Here is a 20028-nt window from a genome sequence, read left to right on the forward strand (position 1 = left end):
GCCTACAGTTGTGAGTTTGAACTGCATTCTATCATATAGGTGTCCATCATTTTCTAACTTGGATCCTATGTTGGTGACTGTTAGGTGCAGCCTGACTGAATACTTTTGAACCTACTATAGTGTCTGGCACATGTGCTACTGGAAAACTATTATTTTTAACCCACGATTGGGGCGGGGTGGGGGAGGCACGCATACACTTAAATTACACAGGACGTGAATTACAGTTTCCCAAAGGGTATCCCATAGCTTTCATCTAATTCTGAAAGGGATCTTGTGATCCAGAAAAGGATGAGAACCATTCTGCAGAGTGAAAGCTGGTTTTTACAACAAGGAGCTAATTCATGGGGTCAGGGTCCCTCCTGCCCCTTTTGGCTTCCATCTCTACAGCACACAGCAGTAATAAGTTAGGTTATGGGTGATTTCAAAAACCTGAATTCCCAGCTGTGTAACTGTAGAAAGTTACTCTTTCCAAGTCTCTATTAGCAAAATGAGAACAACAGTACCTGCCTCATAGGCAGCAAACTGAATCACAACTCAGCGCACCAAGTGTCTGACACACGGTTAGAGCCCAATGGTAGCCGTTTAGTTCTAGGGCATTAATAAAAGAACATTACTCCGAGCAATTACTTCCTGGCTGGGGACATGGTTCAGTGGTAGAATGCTTGCCCTGCATACAAAAGGCCCTGGGTTTGGTCTCAAGCACCAAAAACAAACAAATGAATAAACAAATTTCTCACTCTACACCCAGCCCCTGTGAGCAAAAAGATACTCAAGTGTTCGTGATGGTGCCCAGCTATCAGACATCCACACAGGTGAAATACTGGAGTTCTGCCAAACCAGACTAATGTTTGGTTGTACTTGTTATATGAAAGCTACTCAGAAGGGAGCCTGGGTGGGTACTTAGGGAACACATACTACTCTACCACTGGCAACTTTTTTTTTTTTTTGGGGGGGGGGCAGGGGTGCTGGGGATTAAACCTAGGGCCTCTTGCATGCTAGGCAAACATTTTACCACCTAGCCACGTGCCCAGTCCAACTTTTTTTTTTTTTTTTTAAACACACAAATGACAGGCTTTTTAAGAATTTTTTTTTTTTTAAACAAATGGAGAAAAGACAGACAAAACCAGCAAACCAGGATGACTTCCCACAGGGAAGGGAGAGATTAAGACGCCCTGCAAACTTCGTCAGGCTGCCATGGCTATTTCTTCCTCTTGTATCTATTAAAGAAAATCAGCAGGTTAAGACCAGAAAAAGGAAGAAGCAGCTTGTTTTCCATAAAAGGTTTGTTTTTCAACCCCAAACAATCACAGTCTCCAGCCTTCCAACACCCATGTGCCACCAGGCCCAGCTTACCTGGACTTGGATTTGAAGTTTCCTCCTCTTCTCTGATGGGGCAAACCCAACTGTTTCCTTTCTTCAAAAGAAGGGCTGCAAGTGAGAGAAGGGAAAGCTGAACCTGCAGGCTGTCGGACAAAGGGTGATGTCTCGTGCCCACCCCTCCACGCCACAGGAAGAGCAGCACTGCCAGGACCGCGTTTCCAGGGCCTGGGTTCCAAGCCCTTCTCCTTCTACCTGACAACATGCGTTTCCGGAAGTCAGGCCCAGCTTTAAGACCAGCTTGGCAGAGGCCCTTCTTCACCTGTGACTAGACTACTAAGACTCCCTGGGAAGCAGTCCAGCTGCCTGCAGCCCAGGGAAGAATGGCAGGACAAACCATTCAAATGGGCAAACCCATGGATTCTTTGCTAGGGAGGTTCTATAGGACTGATCCTACAAGGTAAGATTTGTTAGTCTCCTGAGATAACTCTGAACTCAAAAACGAGTCATCTCACCTCCAAAGCAGGGGGGCCACAGCACTATGGAGCAGTGGTACCTTAACCCTGCTCCTGCTCTCACCCTGGGATCAACAGGTGGGCTTTAGGTGGGTGGGGGACAGAGAGGCACCTCTGAGTTCATATATTATAATGCTATGGTTATGTAAGAATTGGGAATGGAGAAAGAATCAAAAGATTCATAGTTTCCCTAAAATACCAAGGACTCCATGATAACTTACAACCTTACCCAGCTCGATACTGCTTCAGGGCCTTCTTGCTGGTGTTGGTGAGTTCTTCATCAAATACAGATTTCTTCTTTGGCTTTTGCTTCTTGGCTGTGCGCCAAAAGAATGAATGAGACATGGTCCTCTTTGGCCCAAGCTCCTAAACCCCCTTTAGCTCTGGGTAATGAATTCAAGTTCAGTGGATCTCTTGTGTTTAAGGACCCTGTGCATTTCCTTCTACCCTCACCAACTCCTCCAAGTAGCATCCAGGGAAGACTCGGAAGACTCTGAAAGGCCAGAGTCCAAATCCTAGCTCTCCCCACCAACCAAGGGTCACTCCACCCTGTGAAGCCAATATAGGAAAGTTATATTTCCTGGTACATACCAGTTATTCAAAAAATGTGGCCTACTATCATCCCTCAAATTTTCTCCTTGACCATCATGAGAACAGGCGACAGTCAGGGAAGGATCCTCCCCACCTACCAGGGCCTCTCGCCGGTTCTTCCTCAGGCATTGCCCTGGCCCGCTTGGCTTTGCGGTTCCTCTTGGCCAGTCGCTCAGCAAACATCTGCGCCTTGAGGATTTCAAACTGGGACCTTTCCTCTGCCTGGGAGAAGAGGGAGGGGTGAATGCAGAACAGACAGGGCACTCCGACCCCCAGAGGTGGTGGGACCAGACTCTGCAGGGAGGTCACTCACTGTCATCTCCCCCTTTTTCTTGGCATCCTTCATAAACTTCTTCCTCCTCTTTTTTCCTCTTAAGGCCAAGTCAAACTCCTGCAGAGCCTTGGCAACTGAAATGGGAAGAGACATGAGGTTTCAGGGAACATTTTGTATTTTTAAAATTACAAGCAGAACACACCTATTTTATTTATTTAAAGTACTTTTTAGTCATTGATGGACTTTTATTTATATGCGGTGCTGAGAATCGACCCTATGCCTCACACATGCCAGGCAAGTGCTCTACCACTGAGCCAAACCTCAGCCCCAGCACACCTATTTTAAATTAGTATATGACAATTTTAAAAATGACAAGGAAAAATGCATGATGATTTCCTCCACCTCACTAAAAAACATTCTTGTTTACTATTTCTTTATTAATCCATTTAAGACATTCCTTATCTACCATCCTGTTAGGAAAGGCGAAGGTTTGGTTCCATAAACTACCCACACCTTCCCACTGATATAACTCTATCTTTAACATGAAAATTTAACATATATATATACCTTTTTTTTTTTTTTGGTCCCATCAAATAAAGGCAATATTTCTGAAATTGCTGGTACAACGAGAAATAAAGGGTAATTTTGCAATCTCTACCAGAATTAGAAATAACCATACACTCTGACCTATAATTCCACCTTTAAAAATTTCTCCAAGTCAAGTGCACTTGCTTAATTATGAAAGGCCAACGTACGAGGTTATTCACATCACTTGTTCATAATGGCAGAAAGTGGGAAACAATCTCAATGTCTTCCCATAAGAAACTACTTAACTATATTATGATCTAAATACGATAAAAGCCCACACAGCCACTAAGGAGAATAAAACAAAGCAGCTATGCATATGCCTACATGAGAAGAGCCCCAAGCTATGAAATATGTGAAAGAAGCAAGGAATGTAGAGTAGGGTTGGTTGGTTGGTTTTTAAATTATACACCAAGTATCTACTTTTTTGGAAAAATTTTGTTTGTTTTTTTGTAAAATATGTATCGCATAAAATTTGCCACTTCACCCATCCTGAAGTATGTAACTTAGTGGCATTAATTACAATCACAAGGGGCTGGGGATGTGGCTCAAGCACGCCTGGCATGCGTGCAGCCCGGGTTCGATCCTCAGCACCACATACAAACAAAGATGTTGTGTCCGCCGAAAATTAAAAAATAAATATTAAAAATGCTCTCTCTCAAAAAAAAAAACAAAAAATTACAATCACAATGCTGTACAACCACCTGATCACAAAACTCCAGATCACTACCGTGATGCCAAGCAGCGCGCTGTAAGCCACTCAGCAAGCTGCTCCCTTCCCACCCTCCTGCCCCAGGATCTCTGTGACTTCTAAGTCTTTGACGTTTGTCTATCTAGGTGCCTCATTTAAGTGGAATCATGTATTTGTCCTTTGTGTCTGGATTATTTCACTCAGCATGTTTGCAAGGTTCATCTATGGGACACATTTTCACGCATCCTATGGCTGAATGATCCTCCAGCGTGAGTGTGAGGTGCACATCGCCTTGTTCATCCATTCATCTTTTGATGGATACCTCCGTTCCCACCTTTTGGCTGTTCAGAATATCACTTCAAAAAATGCCGGCGTAGGCGTCTGCCGGAGCCCTGTTTTCAGGTCCTCTTGCTACACCCTCGGAGTGGAGCTGCGAGGGCCTCCCTCACTTACTTTTCTCCTTCTTCCTCTCTTCTTTGGTCTGGAACCAGCTCCTCTCAGGCTCTTTGTCCACTGCCTCCTTCCCCTTCTCCAAGAGCCGCTTTGCTGTGTTGATCTGTGGGGACAGTGAGGGAGCAGCTGCCGTGGGGCTGTGCCTGCGAATCCACAGCGCAGCAGCTCCAGGCAGCCTCTCCCAGACTCCGGGGCAGATGACAAGCATCTGAGAAAGCGGGCACCTGGGCTTCCGACTGCTGCATCTCTCTCTCCTCTGCCTCCAGCTGCAGCACTGCATACACGTCTTTCTCCATTTTCTCAATCTTGTCCCGGAATTTGAGGATGACATCTCCAGGGGAGAAAACAGAAAAGACATTAAAATATGGGTGAATACTAATATACTATGTAGCTAATGAAAACAAAACCAATGGTCTATTTACTGACAGAAAAGTGTGATTTTTTTTTTAATGTGTGACTTCTCTACTTAACATCCCCACGGAGAGCAGGAAGCTGTGACACAAAACCTGTATGGAAGTCCCAGCTACTTGGGATCTGAGGTGAGAGGATGGCTTCAGCTCAGGAGTTTGGGGCCAGCCTGGGAAATATAGCAAGACCCCATCTGAAAACACAAAAGACCCCCTTCTTTTTGTTTTTTTTAAAGAGAAAGAGAGAGAGAGAGAGAATTTTATTTTTTTTAATATTCATTTTTTAGTTTTCGGTGGACACAACATCTTTGTTTGTACGTGGTGCTGAGGATCGAACCCGGGCCTCACGCATGCCAGGCGAGCGTGCTACCTCTTGAGCCACATCCCCAGCCCAAAAGACCCCCTTCTTATCCAGGACCCGGCAGAAGGCCAGCCTTTCCTGAGCAGCCTGCTAGAGCAGGGGCCACTCCTGCCTCTCCACAGCACCAACCACTTTGACTTCTCCACCAGAACATCAGCTGTTTGGTCCCCTGCTCTGTCCCCACTGCCTGGAACAGAAGTGGAGCCAGGGCACACAGCACCACTCAACAGCGATCCAGGCTGACCGCACGGAAGGAAAATGAGCAAGAGGACACCGTGACCGGGAGTGTGAAGGGGCGGGCACTGGCACACAAGGTGGGACCAGGGACTGCTCCCAAGGATGCTGTTGCTACTAAGCTACGTCCCCAGCCCCTTTTTTTACTTTGAGACAGGGTCTCAAACTTGCAATCCTCCTGCCTCAGCCTACAGTGTTGCTGGCATTTACAGGCATGCGTCCCTGTGCCCAGCTAGCTCTTTTTTTTTTTTTTTTAATTTTAATATTTATTTTTTAGTTTTCAGCGGACACAACATCTTTGTTTGTATGTGGTGCTGAGGATCGAACTCGGGCCGCACGCATGCCAGGCGAGCACGCTACCGCTTGAGCCATATCCCCAACCCCCCAGCTAGCTCTTTGACATACACATTTGTATTTATTTACTCATTCCAAATGATGAATACATAACTACTTCTGCGACATTAATAAAAGTAACTTTTGAAGAAGATGGGTGGGCTTTACGGGACCCCACAGATCAGGAAAACCCCTATGAACGGGCTCTGTGTTTTCATTCCTACTATCATGTCCTGTTATACACAGAAGCCTACAGCCCAGGGAAGTGAGGTAGACCTGCCCAGGGACTCAGCAAGGAGGTGGCAGAGCGGGGACTCAAGCTGGCCTGACTGCAGAGCACCCCTCTCTGAAGCCACTCTCTGACCGCCCTGCTCCAGCTGTGCCTCCTCACCCTGGGGAAGAATACGGGCCTTCACAGGGGCCTTGGCGGCCTTCACAATCTCCTTCAGCATCTTCCGCTCCTCCTCTCCCACCAGAGAGACCGAGCGCCCAGCCCTGCCAGCTCGTGCGGTCCGCCCCACCCGGTGTACGTAGTGCTTGATAGTGTTGGGCATCGTGAAGTTGATCACCTGCAGGGTCAGAATCGGCAGTCAGACCCTGCAGCATGGGAGTGGGGCTGCCGTGGGGCAAGAAGGAAAACTCAAAGAAAAACGATAGGACCTTCTCACCGTTTTGACTCCTTCAATGTCGAGTCCACGGGCTGCCACATCTGTGGCCACAAGGATATCAATCTGTTCATCCTTAAAGCGCCTAGAAATAGCCACAGAGATGCTTATTCAGATACCTATCCCAGTAATGCTCCCCAGGAGCCCAAGAAGCAGAGAGAATAGAGGGACGGGAAAGTCACCACAAAGCCTCCTGGAGTCAAGCAGCAGGGGATACATTCTAAAGGTCAGCCGGTGGACACTTACAGTCACCCTTAACAGCTGCCTACATGGGGACATGCAGATTTGTGCTCTATCTCAAGCACTAATTCCTGTCCAGATTCAAGTTTGAGAACCAACAAGCTAGACTACAGGAAACCGTGAGGCAGACATCTCTGTTCAGATCAGATTTGCTGTAACAACCCCTCCCAGCACCCTGTGAAGAACAGTGGCGGGTGGGGAGCCCTGGAGGTCGACTCTGTTCTGTGAGAATCAGTGCAGCTAACACATGACCTGACAGTGCTCCAAGTCTCTGCTTTACTTTGCTTTTTTAAGGCTACGTGGTCCAGGCTGCTCTCAAACTTCCTGGGCTTGGGTGATGCTCCTGCCTCAGCTACTCTTCCTGAGTAGCTGGGACGACAGCATCAGCAAGCTCAGTTTAGATTAAAAATTTTTAAGCAGGGCATTGTGCCATCTGTATCCCTGCTGCTGCTCTAACATAACCTTCTGGATACTGTTTCCAGGTTCTCTGTCAGATGCAGAGAACCCTCTCTGATCAGCCCAAGGAGGAAAGGGAGCTGACATGGGAACCATACCGGAGGGCCTCCAGCCGCTGGGTCTGGGACAGGTTGCCGTGGAGTTCGCCCACCTGCAGCCCCAGAAGCCCCAGGAGGATGTGCATGCGGTGGGCCTGCTTCTTGGTCTGGGTGAAGAGCATCACATGGTCGGTGAAGGTTCTCGTCAACAGAGCTGGAGAGAGAAGAGTGAGCCGGCACCGTGTGTGGGCTGCTGCACAACGCGCCTCCCTCACCTGAGAATGAGCCTGCTGCGTGGCACAGGGGCACAGGCACGGTCCCTGCCAGGTGAACTCACAGGCCAAGGCAGACAGGAACTAATTCCCCAGGGTGATAAATGTCACGAGAGAAAGAGTAAAGGGAGGGTGGCAGAGCAGCGTCAGAGTTGACCTCCTGGAGGGGTGACTGAGGCTGAATGACAAGGCAGACTATCCCATGAGGACAGGGATGCCAGGCTGAAGAAAGAGCAATGTCACGTCCTGGAGGTCAGAACGAGCATGGGGGATGAGAGGGCCCAAGCTGGCAGATGTGGCCCTCGAGGGTCCGGAGGGGTTCACTAGGGAGTCTGGATTTCCATAAGAGCAACGGGAGCTGCCACACCCAGGGTGTTTGTTCAGTAAGGAGGTAACGGGAGCAGGTATTCTTTTGTAAAGAACTGTTCAGCGGGGGCTGGGCTGGGCTGGGGCTCAGTGGCAGAGCGCTTGCCTCACACATGTGAGGCACTGGGTTTGAGCCTCAGCACCACATGAAAATAAATAAACAAATAAAGATACTGTGTCCATGTATACTTTTTTTTAAAAAAATTAATAAATTAAAAAAACAAACTGTTCTGCAGAGGGAAGAATGAATTACGAAGAGCCAAGAGGAAGCAGGAAGAGGAAATTAAGAGGCTGCAGCAACAATCCAGGCAACACACAGTGGTGTCTGCATTAAGAAGCCAGAGTGGCAACTGGAGCTGGGGACACAACTCGGCTGGTAAAGTGCTTGCCTCGCATGACAAGGTTTAATCCCCAGCACTACACACACACACACACACACACACACACACACACACACACACACACACACAACAGAGCAGCAACTGGTGGCAAGTGGTCAGGAGCTCAGGAGGACACAAAGATGGACGGTGGGAGGAGCTGGGTGAGGCCAGCATGGTGATAAAGATGGATGGACAACAGAGTGGCTCTGATTGAGGGGAAAACAGACGGAGGATCAAGAAGGCAAAACCCTAATGCTTCGGGTGGACACCCAGGAGGCCCAGGGAGCTGAGCACCCAGCCTGCCCAGCCCTGGGCCTTCACCTGCCACGATAGCTTCCCGGTCCCCTTCTCGATTAGGCCGGATGCGAATAAACTCCTGCCGTAGGAAGGGAGCCACATCCGTGTTGGTATTCACAAATACCCGGACAGGGTTCTTCAAGGAGACAGAAGCCAGATCCTTCACCTGCCGAGCACAGAGCCAAGGGCGCTCAGCTTCCCGCGAGGAGGTGGGAAGGCAGCAACAACGCACACCCACGCAGCCCCTCAAGCCTAGCAGGGTCCTCTGCATGGCCCCCATGTGCAGACCCGTCACGGAGAAGCCCCTTGGCCCACCTCATCTGTCATAGTGGCTGAGAAGAGCATGGTCTGGCGGTGGTGGGAGCACATTCGGATGATCTCCTTCATCTGCTCCTCAAAGTACTCATCTAGCATCCTTGGGGCAGAGAGAGAAAGGACATGACATGACACTGGGGAACATGCTTCTGTCACAGTGAGAGTCACAGACTACCACGCAGGCTGAGGTTTGGCTGCCCCTGGTTGTGTTTAGAATTAATTTATTGTTATTTTACCCTTTTACCAAGGTTCACTAAGAATTATCATCATGCAACATCCGCCTCATGTCTCTTTTTTTGTTACTAAACTATATACCAGTAAGTCACAGATATCATGACCCCAAACATTCCAACACACAGTAAGGACAGTGATCTTGTCCCACATAACCCGTCACAATCAAGACATGGCAGTGTTTGAGTGACATCTGAAGTACAGGCCACTTTCAGATGTCCTCAACTGAAATGCAGAGACGGGCTGTGATCAGAAGGCTTCGAGAGGCCATCCCTCCACTGTGCGGGGACACCTGACCCTCTCCCCTCCCTCCATCCCACCTCCTCTTGCCCTCTGTGAGTTTACAGCCGCCTGTATTTGAGTCCGAGAGCCAGAGTTCCTGTGTTGCAGCCGGCTGTCGTGTCTTTTGAGGCTTCCTTCACCCAGGATGTCCCCTCAGCCTCGTTCACCCTCTGGATTTGTCTAGCTATCTCCAGGTGACTTGACTGGATTCAGAGAAACCCCCACTGGTTTGGGGGCTGGGTGAGGTCCTGCCCTTCTCTCTCACAGAACCAGAAACCTGAAGGAGGCGGAGGAGACGGTTCCACCCTGAGGGACAGAGCTGAGAGCCCCACAGCGGGGAGCTGACGAGTTGACTGTGGTGTCGCTGGTGTGAAAATGAGAGGCGCCAAGGACCCAGAAAGCACATGCAGGGTCAGATGCTCCCAGGCCTGCTAGTTCTGAGACGCTTCAACGTGAGCGGACACCTCAGCATGCCCCTTGCCCGCTGTGCCATCAGCCCAGCTCACCTGGCTCACGCATGAAGGAAAGAGGTGAGCAGATGGGACACTTGTGAGAGAAAGAGGAGGGACCGAGGGAAAAGAAGGGGTCCCACCACAGCTAGGGAGATGCCTACTGAAGCCACCACGCACAGCCCATCCCTGCATTACCCCTGCACCACTCACCACGACGGGGACACTACTCCTGAACCCGAGTGCAACATCCCCGGATCTCAGTTAGGAGCAGCAGAGCCCACATGCGACCGACCTCACCTCCTAACCATTACTATTACAGAAAGAAAGGAGAAGCAGAAAAATCCGGACCACGCACCAACAGAGGCCCATGTGGGTGGGTGAAGGGGTATCTCTCCACTCAGCTGAAGGCCCTATAGAATAATGCAGGGTGGCAGCTCAGAGGGACCTCAGAGTACCCGGGCGACACCCTCAGGGCTCACCTGTCAGCCTCATCCAGGATGAGCACCTCAATGCTGCTCAGGTGGAAGGAAGGGCAGTTGTGGAGGTGATCGATCAGCCGACCCGGGGTGGCAATGAGGATGTCAGGTGCCGCCCGAAGAGCTGCTTCCTGAGACTTTACATCCAAGCCACCTGCAAGCAGAGAGACACACCAGATGGCCAGGTCAGCCAGTCAGTCACCTGTGTTCTAAGAACACCAGCCACCTGCCTTTGTCTCATGTCAGATGAACAGGAAACAGCTATGAGCAAGATTAACGGGGGCCTTGCCCACATGGATACAACACACAGGGAGAGACATATTATTTAATTACATTAGACGGAGTGAAAAATCCAAACAGGTGACAACACAACAGCATTTCCAGATAGAATGACTGGAACATCCCAGGACTGAAAGAGGCCCAGTAAAAACCAATGAAGTCTTCACGTGTGAGGACAGAGATCACCTTTGACTTCCAATTGCATAAGGAGGGTACACTGCAGGCTGCATGACACTCTCATGTAACTTTTGTGTGTGGCTGCACATGGACAGCATGCCTTTGTTTATTTTTATGCAAAGCGAAAGATGGAACCCAGTGCTCACACGTGCTAGGCAAGCACTCTGTCCCTGAGCTGCAGCCCCAGCACTCAAGTAACTTTATCAGGGAAATCCTGCCCCAAATAATATTTGACTCAACATTCATGCTAAGCAAAAATTATTTCCTAAAGTTGATTAATACAAAAAAAAAAAAAGAAAAATTTCAAAATTTTTAAGTTTCATTCTTCAAGAATAGTTAAGTCTCAATGAAGTCTCTCCCCTCCCCAGTACCAGTGCTATGAAAACAGGTCAGCCAATTTTTTTTTTTTAAGAGAGAGAGAGAGAGAGAATTTTTTTTTTAATATTCATTTTTTTTTTTTTTAGTTTTCAGCGGACACAACATCTTTGTTTGTATGTGGTGCTGAGGATTGAACCCAGGCCACATGCATGCCAAGCGAGCGCGCTACCACTTGAGCCACATCCCCAGCCCCACATCAGCCAATTTTTAAGTGGACTCAAGAGAACATAAAGGTCTTTCCTAGCCCCTGCTCCCAGAGTGAGCCACATCCACCTTCCACCACATCACGGGTCCCAGGAACTGGCACCCACCCCGACTCACCCACAGCCAGACAGGTGGTGATGTTACAGAACTGGGCCAGCTGCTTGGTGACGGAGTGCACCTGGATGCCCAGCTCCCTGGTGGGAACCAGCACCAATACACGGGTCACAGGGCCCTGGCGGGGCTTGTAGATCAGACGCTCCAAGACAGGCAGAGCAAAAGCTGCTGTTTTACCTAGAGGGAGACAGCGGGGAAACAAGAACAGATTTGGTTCCCTCCATGTTTAGGTTTTTTGCCCGAGTAGAAAATCTGTAAGTCCGGGCAGGGGAACATAAAATAACTTTAAAAAGTTTTTTTGGGGCTGGGGATGTAGCTCAAGCGGTAGCGTGCTCGCCTGGCATGCGTGCGGCCCAGGTTCGACCCTCAGCACCACATACAAAGATGTTGTGTCTGCCGAAAACTGAAAAATAAATATTAATTCTCTCTCTCTCTCTCTCTCTCTCTCTCTCTCTCTCTCTCTTTTTAAAATTTTTTTTTTTTTTTGGCTTTCACACTATATGGTCTTATAAAACTACATAGGAAATGTCAAAAAAGCATGAAAATAAAGAATAAAATAAATAAAATTGAAAATTACTCAGAATTCAGGTAAACTAATTTTTTTTATATATTTTTTTTTAGTTTCAGGTGGACACAATATCTTTATTTTATTTTTATTGGTGCTAAGAATCGAACCCAGCACCTCACACATGCTAGGCGAGCACGCTACCACCTGAGCCACAGCCACAGCCCCAGGTAAACTATTTTCTTGAGTTGTTTTTGGTTTTTTGTTTGGTTGGTTTTTTGCGTATTGGGGCCTCATACATTCTAGGCAAGCGTTCTACCCCTGAGCCACATCCCCAACCCTCCCTTTTAAAAAATATTCTTTTTTTTTTTTAAATGGTTGCATAGCATTCTAGCATATGAGTATCTCTACTATAAATTAACTGATCCTTATAGTTGGATGTTGGGTTGCTTTTCACTAATACACAATGCAGTGATGAACATTCCTTTTATATAAATTCTCTGCTCCCATGAAGGGCTTATCAGGGCAGGGCCAAGAGGTACTAGGTAGGATTAAAGAAAGACAACCTCCACCTGACCCCTTGACACCTGTGACCCAGAACTAGCCTAGACCTCCTCTACTGCCTCAGACAAACTAAACAAGCTCTACCTAACATAACTGTATCAACACCGATTTCCCGGTTATGATATTGACCTATACTAACTTAGAATGTTACCACTGGGTGAAGGATTCAAGGGACTCACTTCTTTATTTTTGCTACTTCCTGCTGACCTAAAGTAACAAAGTTATAATTTTTTAATCCACTGCTGTAGATATTAACTCAGTGGTAAAGAATTTAACATATGCAAGACCTCAAATTCAATACTTAGTACCAAAAAAAATTTTTTTTAATTCTTTTTTTTTAATATTTATTTTTTTTAAGCTGTAGATGGACACAATACCTTTTATTTTATTTATTTTTATGTGGTGCTGAGGATCGAATCCAGGGCCTTGCACATGCTAGGCAAGTGCTCTACCACTGAACCACAACCCCAGCCCCTTTTTTTTAATTCTTTACCCTCTGAATTGTGTTGGTATCTCTAATATCAGTTAAAAATATTAATTTGTCATGTATGAAAGAAATAAATAATTTTTTAAAAAATTGATTTGTGCTTCGTGGGGTGGCACATTCCTGTAATCCCAGCAACTCAGGAGGCTGAGGCATAAGGATTGCAAGTTCAAGGACAGCCTCAGCAACTCAACAAGGCCCTTTGAGATTACATACCCCTGGGTTCAACTCTAGTACCACAAATGATGATGATAATGAGGATGATTTGCTACGTGTAAACATTTAAAATATACAAGTAGGGCTGGGGTTGTAGCTCAGAGGTAGAGTGCTCACCTAGCATACGTGAGGCACTGGGTTCAATCCTTAGCACCACATAAAAATAAAGATATTGTATCCACATATAACTAAAAAAATATTTTTAAAAAATAAAATATGGGGCTGGGATTGTTGCTCAGCAGTAGAGCGCTCGCCTAGCACAGGTAGGACCCGGGTTCAATCCTCAGCACCACAGAAAAATAAAGACATTGTATTATGTCCATCTACACCTAAAAAATAAATATTTAAAAATAAAATAAAATATAAGGCTGGGGCTCAGTGGTAGAGCACTTACCTAGTATGTACGAGGCACTGAGTTCGATTCTCAGCACCAATTAAAAATAAATAAATAAATAAAGATATTGTGTCCATCTACAACTAAAAAAATAAATTAAATAAAACATACAAGTAGATCACCAATGTATAGGCATATATAAAAATTCACCAAGCTGCCAAATGCAGTGGTGTACACCTATAATCCCAGCACTCAGGCAGGAGGATTACAAGTTCAAAACCAGCCTCAGCCCCTTAGTAAGGCTCTCAGCAATTCAGCAAGACCCTGTTTCTAAATAAAATACAAAAAAGGACCATGAATGTAGTCCCCGGTGGTTAAGTGGCTTTGGGTTCAATCCCTGGTGCAAAAAAAAAAAATCATCAAGCTATATACTTGGGATGCAATATGTGAGTTTTACAATATATAAGTTATACTCAATTGAAAAAGCAGTAAATGAAAATTAGCAAACATAAAAGCTGCCACAAGACACAATCAAAGGAACACCCTGTGGGTGCACATGGACTGGCAGGAAAAACATCCAAGATTACCCATTTAGTGAGAAAGGCCACACGCAGCCAAATGTAGTCTGCTACCCTGGGCCATGGCACATGCTGGTGCAGCTCTATGAACTGCATTTAAGTTAAATATATTCAATTGCATCTGCATTAGCCAAGAAAAATGCAAACTCTCTGGAGTATCTGGTGGCAAAACACATTAGTGGGGGAGATGCAAATGGGGTAGATGGGGGAACTTTTTACTGTCCCCCTTCCCAATATATTTGCATTTGAATCATTACAAAAAGAGAAATGTTGTAGAAATTAAAGAAGCTAATTATTACAAACCATCATCCCCAAAATCATGATTTTGTCCCATGTTCAAAATACTGAAGTGAGCCAGTCTTCTCGATCTCTACTTACACATCTTTATTTTTTAGTGTAAATTAGTATAGATAACTAAAACTTTGAAGAGTGAATCCATATATTGCCAAACTGCCTCCAAAAAGAGCACGTGAATAAACTATGACAATTCTCAATTTGTCACAGAAAAAAAAATGACAAAGAGGCAGAAGTCTAACAAAACTCCAGAATGCGACATGGCACCTGTTGGTTCCCCATCGCTGGCTGTGTGGTTTGAGAGAAGGGACCAAACACTGCAAAGAGTGTCCCAGAAGGTGCTGAGCATACTCTGCCCCCTGTCATGTCACTTGTGCCCTGAAGAGAGCACTGAGGCTCTCTGGCCCACCCCCTGGGGGTCAGAGGAAGGCGGGCTCCCAGGCACAGGCTGACTTGCCGGCTGTCCTGGTCCTGAGACTACTGATTTGTAGTAGATGGAGTTTTGATTTTGTCTTCTTCGCAGCATCTTAAGGACTGGACTATTCAACCTGCTTTTCCCTCTGCTCCCTGCTGTGGCTGTAGGGAGCTGGGACACAGAGGTGACCTTCTAGGAGGTCCAAGGCAGAGATGCCTGGTCTCCCACATGCACATGCCTCTGGGACTGGCAGTGCAGGCTGTGTGGCACTCTCTTGTGTCTCACCCCACCACAGAGGACCCTTCCTGTTTCCTCAGGTTCCCTCCAGCTACTGTCCTCTTGAGGGGGAGGGGCCAGAAACAAACTCAACATTCTATAAAATGCAGCTATGAAGACAAAATGGAAACTCGTCAACTCAAAATTCCTCCACACCTGCAAAAGCCATTAACGTCACCCACTGAACATGAATTTCTGTAGACTTTGTATATAGTTAAGAAATCCAAGCACATTTAGCAAGCCAGCTTGTGAAGTCAACTAAAGCCCTATTTGGGGTATAACATCCTCTTCCACCACCCCAAGTCCCCATCCTTTCACCTGTCCCAGTGGCTGCACAGGCACAGATGTCCTTCCCCAAGAGACCCACAGGAATGCATGCCTTCTGGATCGGGGTGGGCTGCCTGAAGCCCATGGCTGTAATGGCCTGAAGAGAAGGAGACAGAGTCAGACCAGGCAGGGAAGCAAAGAGGAGTCTCAGCAGGAAACAAGCAGGTTTGCAGACAAGACCCTCCAGGACACTCATTCCACACAGGACTGAGGGCCTGCAGGTGGTGCTGCGCTAGCCAGGGAGGACACATCCATAAACAATAGAAAACACAAAACCGGCCCAGGAGCCAGGTGCAACTCAGGAGGCTGAAGCAGGGAGAACATAAGTTCGAGGCCAGTTTCCGCAACTTAACAAGACTAGAAAGAACTTTGAGAGAGTCTCTCTCAAAACGACAAATAAAAAAGGCTTGGGATGTACTCAGTGGTAGAGCAGCCCTGAGTTTAATCCCTGGTACCAAACCAAACAAATGAAACAAAACAAACCCGTCCCTGAGCAAACTCACAATCTGGGAAAAAGAAACAGACAAAAAGACAAACACAGTCCTCAGAAGACATGTGCTACAGACCAAGATCACAGCAGCCGGGGGCTGCGGAGGTGGGTGGAGAGGTGGGTGCACAGGGGTCTCAGCCAACACTGAGGGGGTGAGGGAGAACTGCAATAGACCTCTGGGAGAAGAGTCTTCCAGGGAGGGGAACAGCAAGTGCAAAGGCCCATAGGAAGAGGCTCTCTGGCCAGTGAGGCCGGAGAATGAGTGCCAAGAGATGCCACAGAGGGGACAGGGAGGGTGGAGCCTTATAGGACAGTATAAGGAATTTGGCTTTTTCCCCCAAGTTAAAGTGGGTGCCACTGAGGGACAGAGAGGGGCAGCAAGGAGCCCACCTGGGCTGCTGCAAGGATCCACCCAGCTGCCCAAAGAAGCCACTACCTTCAGAAGCGGCCGGGACAGGTTCATGTCCTGGAAGGAGAGGTTTTCATCATACTGCGATGCATCCTCAAAGAAGCCTCCTGCTTCCTACACAGAAAGACGACAGTTCAGCAAACGGGGCCCATGAAAACCCAACGACCTCACAGCTTCCCGGGCCCCAAGCCCACGCTCACCTGTCCCTTCTTCTTCTTCCTCCGCTCCTTCACTTTGAGTGTATCTACAGAGAGGACGCCTGCTAAGCACAGCGGGAGCCAGCACCTGCATCCGCCCGCCATGTCCTCAGCACCGCCTCATCGGCCTCACCCAACCTGACACAGGGGGCTTCTGCCACCAGCCCCCCTTCAAACATGAGGACCCCAGGTGGCAGCGTGATGAAGTGACTCGCTATGGTCAGGCAGGAAGGGAACCTGGCAGGTGTGGCCCGGAGCCCAGGCTGCCCACACCATGTCCTCTCCACACACGGTGACACCACCGCACAAAGTTCTGCCCAAGATACCTCCTGGGCTACCTCGGTGATCCCCATGACGTGGTCACCCCAAATTAAGTCTGAGTCACAGAGGCAGCTGGCAACTGTGTGGGACTGCAGATGGGGAAAGAGGAAGCCGCCGGCTCCGTGTAACTGCAGCAAAATCCAAAGAGACCCTGAAACCTAAGGAGAGCAGCGGAGAAGGTACCCCAGGGCGCAGGGACCCGCCAGCACGCACACCTGCTTTGGTGAGAATGTCTTCCTCAGCTGCCGAGTACTCGCTCTCAGACTCCTCCTCTGCCGAGCCTGCCTCCTCCTCTGTCCCCGCCAGGTCCCCCTGCTCCGGGTCCCCCTGCTCCGGGTCCCCCGGCTCCTCGGGCTCCGGGCCCACCTTAGCTTCCTTCTCCTCCAATTTCCCGGCCTTGGCTTCTTTGTCCTGGGGGATAAAGAGAAGAAAGCAAGAGTGATTACAAGTTTCAGGAAATTCACACTCTAAAGGGGCAATACTGAGTCTGGAGTCTGGGCAGACACTGCAGGGCTCCTCCGTGCACAGCCCTAAAAGCCCTGCACGCTGCACCCCAACCCAGGCTTAAAGAGACAGGCACAGCCAGGCTCACAGGATGGCTGGGGAAAGGTGACAAGTGGCTCCTGTCTCACCTCCGTTTTCCTTTTCTTTCGCACTTTCTCGATCTTCTCATCTAAGGTAGTGGCTGCCCTCTGCAGATAAAAATAAAGAGAAAAAAAGAAATATGCATGTAGGAGAGATATCAAGCAAGGTTTCCGAAAGTCAGGTCTTAAACATAGCTCTGTAAATTTTTTAAGTCAAACAAGATTTGTAATGTTGGGTGCTCCTAAACCATTGGGCTGCTGTTACCAGATTTTCTGTAAAAAATGGGACCTATGTTGCCCAGGTTGGCTTTGAACTCTGAGGCTCAAGGGATCCTCCCACCTCAGCCTCCTGAGCAAATGGGAGTACAGATGAGCACTATAAAATCAAGAGGGTATGTCTTAATACGTCTGAGTTCATTACCCCCCATTCCAGAAAAGGCTGTCATGTAAATTTTATAACAAAATAAATATTTTTTATACTTCTAAATGTTTTTTTTTTAATTTTTTTTTAATATTTATTTTTTAGTTTTCGGTGGACAACACATCTTTGTTTGTATGTGGTGCTGAGGATCGAACCCGGGCCGCACGCATGCCAGGCGAGCGCGCTACCGCTTGAGCCACATCCCCAGCACCACTTCTAAATGTTAACTATAGATTTATGAATGTTTGTAACTAGCCTGCAATCAATCAATTTTGCAATATCTTATACTTTAGTATTAATCAAGACTATAGGTCCCCTGTGATTTCCGTTCCCCATCCCATCAAAACTATACCATACATTTCACAGGATTCTGGTACCTGCTGAATGTCAACAGGGCAAGAGGCTGTGATGTCGGGCTAGTCCCAAGACCCACTGTCCGGAGCAGCCTGTGACTGTCCATCTCACCTTCTTCTTGAGCTGGCTCATGACATCAGCCAGGGCCCAGCTGCCATCATACATCCCCTCCTTCTCAGTGAAAACGAAGTCAGGGTTGAAATCGGCACTGCGGTTCTTCTGCAAGGCCTTCTGCTTTCGGCCCAGCACAATGGGCCCCTTGGGAAGAGGACAGGGTGATTGTGAGGTGAGATAAAAGAATAGTAGGAAAGGAAGAAGGAAGGGAGGATGTCCAATAAGAAAGTAGAAACATACAAGGCTAAAATAGAGTTAGAAACCGACCAAGCTACAATTTTCAAGACACCTCTCACAGTAACTGACAGCTCAAGACGACCAAAAAATGAGTAGGTTTGAAGAAAATCTGATCGACACAATTAACAAGCTTCATCCCAAGGTACCTGTGCAAAAACTACACCTACCATATGAGAATGCACATGGAAACCAGAAACCTCGAACTCACAGAAACAGAGAATGGAAAGGTGAATGCCAGGGGCTGGGGTGTGGGAGAAATGGAGAGAGAAGGAAGAAGCTGTCAAGAATGACTCCAGGCCTTCTGGCAGGATGGGAAGCTGAGGGAAACCAGAAACTGGGCCTTGTAGGAGATGAATCTGTGGGACATACAAAAGGCGGTGTCAAGTAGGCAGGTGAGTCTCTGCAGAGGGAAACACCTGGGTGAGTCTCTGAACCGTAAGCACCTTCTTTGTGCTCACGATCTGTAAATCATCCCACCTCAACGCAGGCGTCAGCGCCCATCTCGGTTCACTGCGGTCCCCAAAGTTAAACACCGCGTCTAGCACATATAGACACCATTACTATATGTATACATGTGACTACATGACCATCAATTAGTGGCTTGATGAACAGATGAATGGATGGATAACACTGCTCTCTGCGCAGGAACCAAGATTGATTTCACCTCTGGATCTCTATTACCCAGGGCCTGAATTAAATACCAGGTCATTGAACGGATATTGAGTTCAGCAAAGCGACACATAATGGCACGGCCAACAGCAGAGGTGGGGAAAAGCTAATAGCGAGCAAACTGAGGAAGATCCCGGGGTCCGAGTGAGACCCTCCCCAGGGGATGCTGAGGATTCGGGGCAGTGACCTAGGAATCACAGGGAAGGGAAGATATCAAGGATTCCCGAGGGTCTGTACCAGAGACCAGCCGCGCCCCCACCCCCCCGCCGGCTCTTACCTCCTCCTCCTCGTCTCCGGAGTCAGACTCGGGCTCCACCGGCACCTCATCATCTTCGCCTATGGTCCCGATCAAACCGAGCTCCGCCAGCATGCTGAAGCAGCAGCCACTTCCGGTGACGTGCGGAGCAGGCCCTTACTCTTCCGCAGTTTTCTCATCGACACCGCGCATGTGCCATACGTCACTTCCGTTGGAGGAAGGCCCGCCCACGCAGCTTCGTTTCCAGAGCTCAGCGCGCAGGCGGCTGTGGGGGCGTGGCTTGTATGACGAAATTAAGGGGCGGGCCTTGGTGTAAATAAAATTACATTGTCTGAGTTCTCAGAAAAAATGGGATTCTTTGAGGAGGGTGCGAGACTTGAAGGAAAACTTCCAAAGAGGTGTTTGATAAGCTGTATATGTCTGTATTTTTGGACAAAAAATTGTGGCAGAAAGTACAATAAACGATTAGCCGTTATTATCCCTGGGTAATAGAATTTAAGTGATTTTTTTCCTTAGATTTTTCACCCACAGTAAACATTTACTTTCATAAAAAAAAAAGTAAACATAAGAATAGCTAATTCGGGGATAGGAATATAGTGG

At 47.8% G+C, this 20028-nt stretch overlaps 1 protein-coding gene across 1 annotated transcript; it reads right to left on the minus strand.

The window, feature by feature from the left end:
* Positions 1-1070: 1070 nt before the first annotated feature.
* Positions 1071-19564, minus strand: Ddx27 (DEAD-box helicase 27). The gene is made up of 21 exons (XM_076851967.1): positions 19450-19564; positions 18264-18410; positions 17426-17485; positions 17009-17204; positions 16476-16519; positions 16303-16389; positions 15368-15473; positions 11387-11560; positions 10235-10385; positions 8791-8890; positions 8500-8641; positions 7221-7374; positions 6430-6511; positions 6153-6330; positions 4651-4757; positions 4427-4529; positions 2737-2831; positions 2522-2645; positions 2062-2149; positions 1354-1428; positions 1071-1217 (listed from the first exon to the last, which is right to left on the minus strand). The coding sequence occupies exons 1-21, from the start codon at positions 19540-19542 to the stop codon at positions 1199-1201; spliced, it is 2325 nt and encodes a 774-aa protein (XP_076708082.1). The 5' UTR covers positions 19543-19564; the 3' UTR covers positions 1071-1198.
* Positions 19565-20028: the final 464 nt, after the last annotated feature.

Source organism: Callospermophilus lateralis, chromosome 3, assembly GCF_048772815.1.
Source record: "Callospermophilus lateralis isolate mCalLat2 chromosome 3, mCalLat2.hap1, whole genome shotgun sequence".
NCBI lineage: Eukaryota > Metazoa > Chordata > Mammalia > Rodentia > Sciuridae > Callospermophilus > Callospermophilus lateralis.

What these genes read in the sequence shown, in the direction of transcription:
- Ddx27 (XM_076851967.1), bottom strand. Translation starts at nt 19,542, where the DNA reads ATGCTGGCGGAGCTCGGTTTGATCGGGACCATAGGCGAAGATGATGAG. An exon ending in CCGGAGACGAGGAGGAGGAG is followed by an intron (nt 18,411 to 19,449) that starts GTAAGAGCCGGC and finishes CCTCTTCCCAAG; the next exon opens with GGGCCCATTGTGCTGGGCCG. An exon ending in ACATTGAAGGAGTCAAAACG is followed by an intron (nt 6,331 to 6,429) that starts GTGAGAAGGTCC and finishes CTGACCCTGCAG; the next exon opens with GTGATCAACTTCACGATGCC.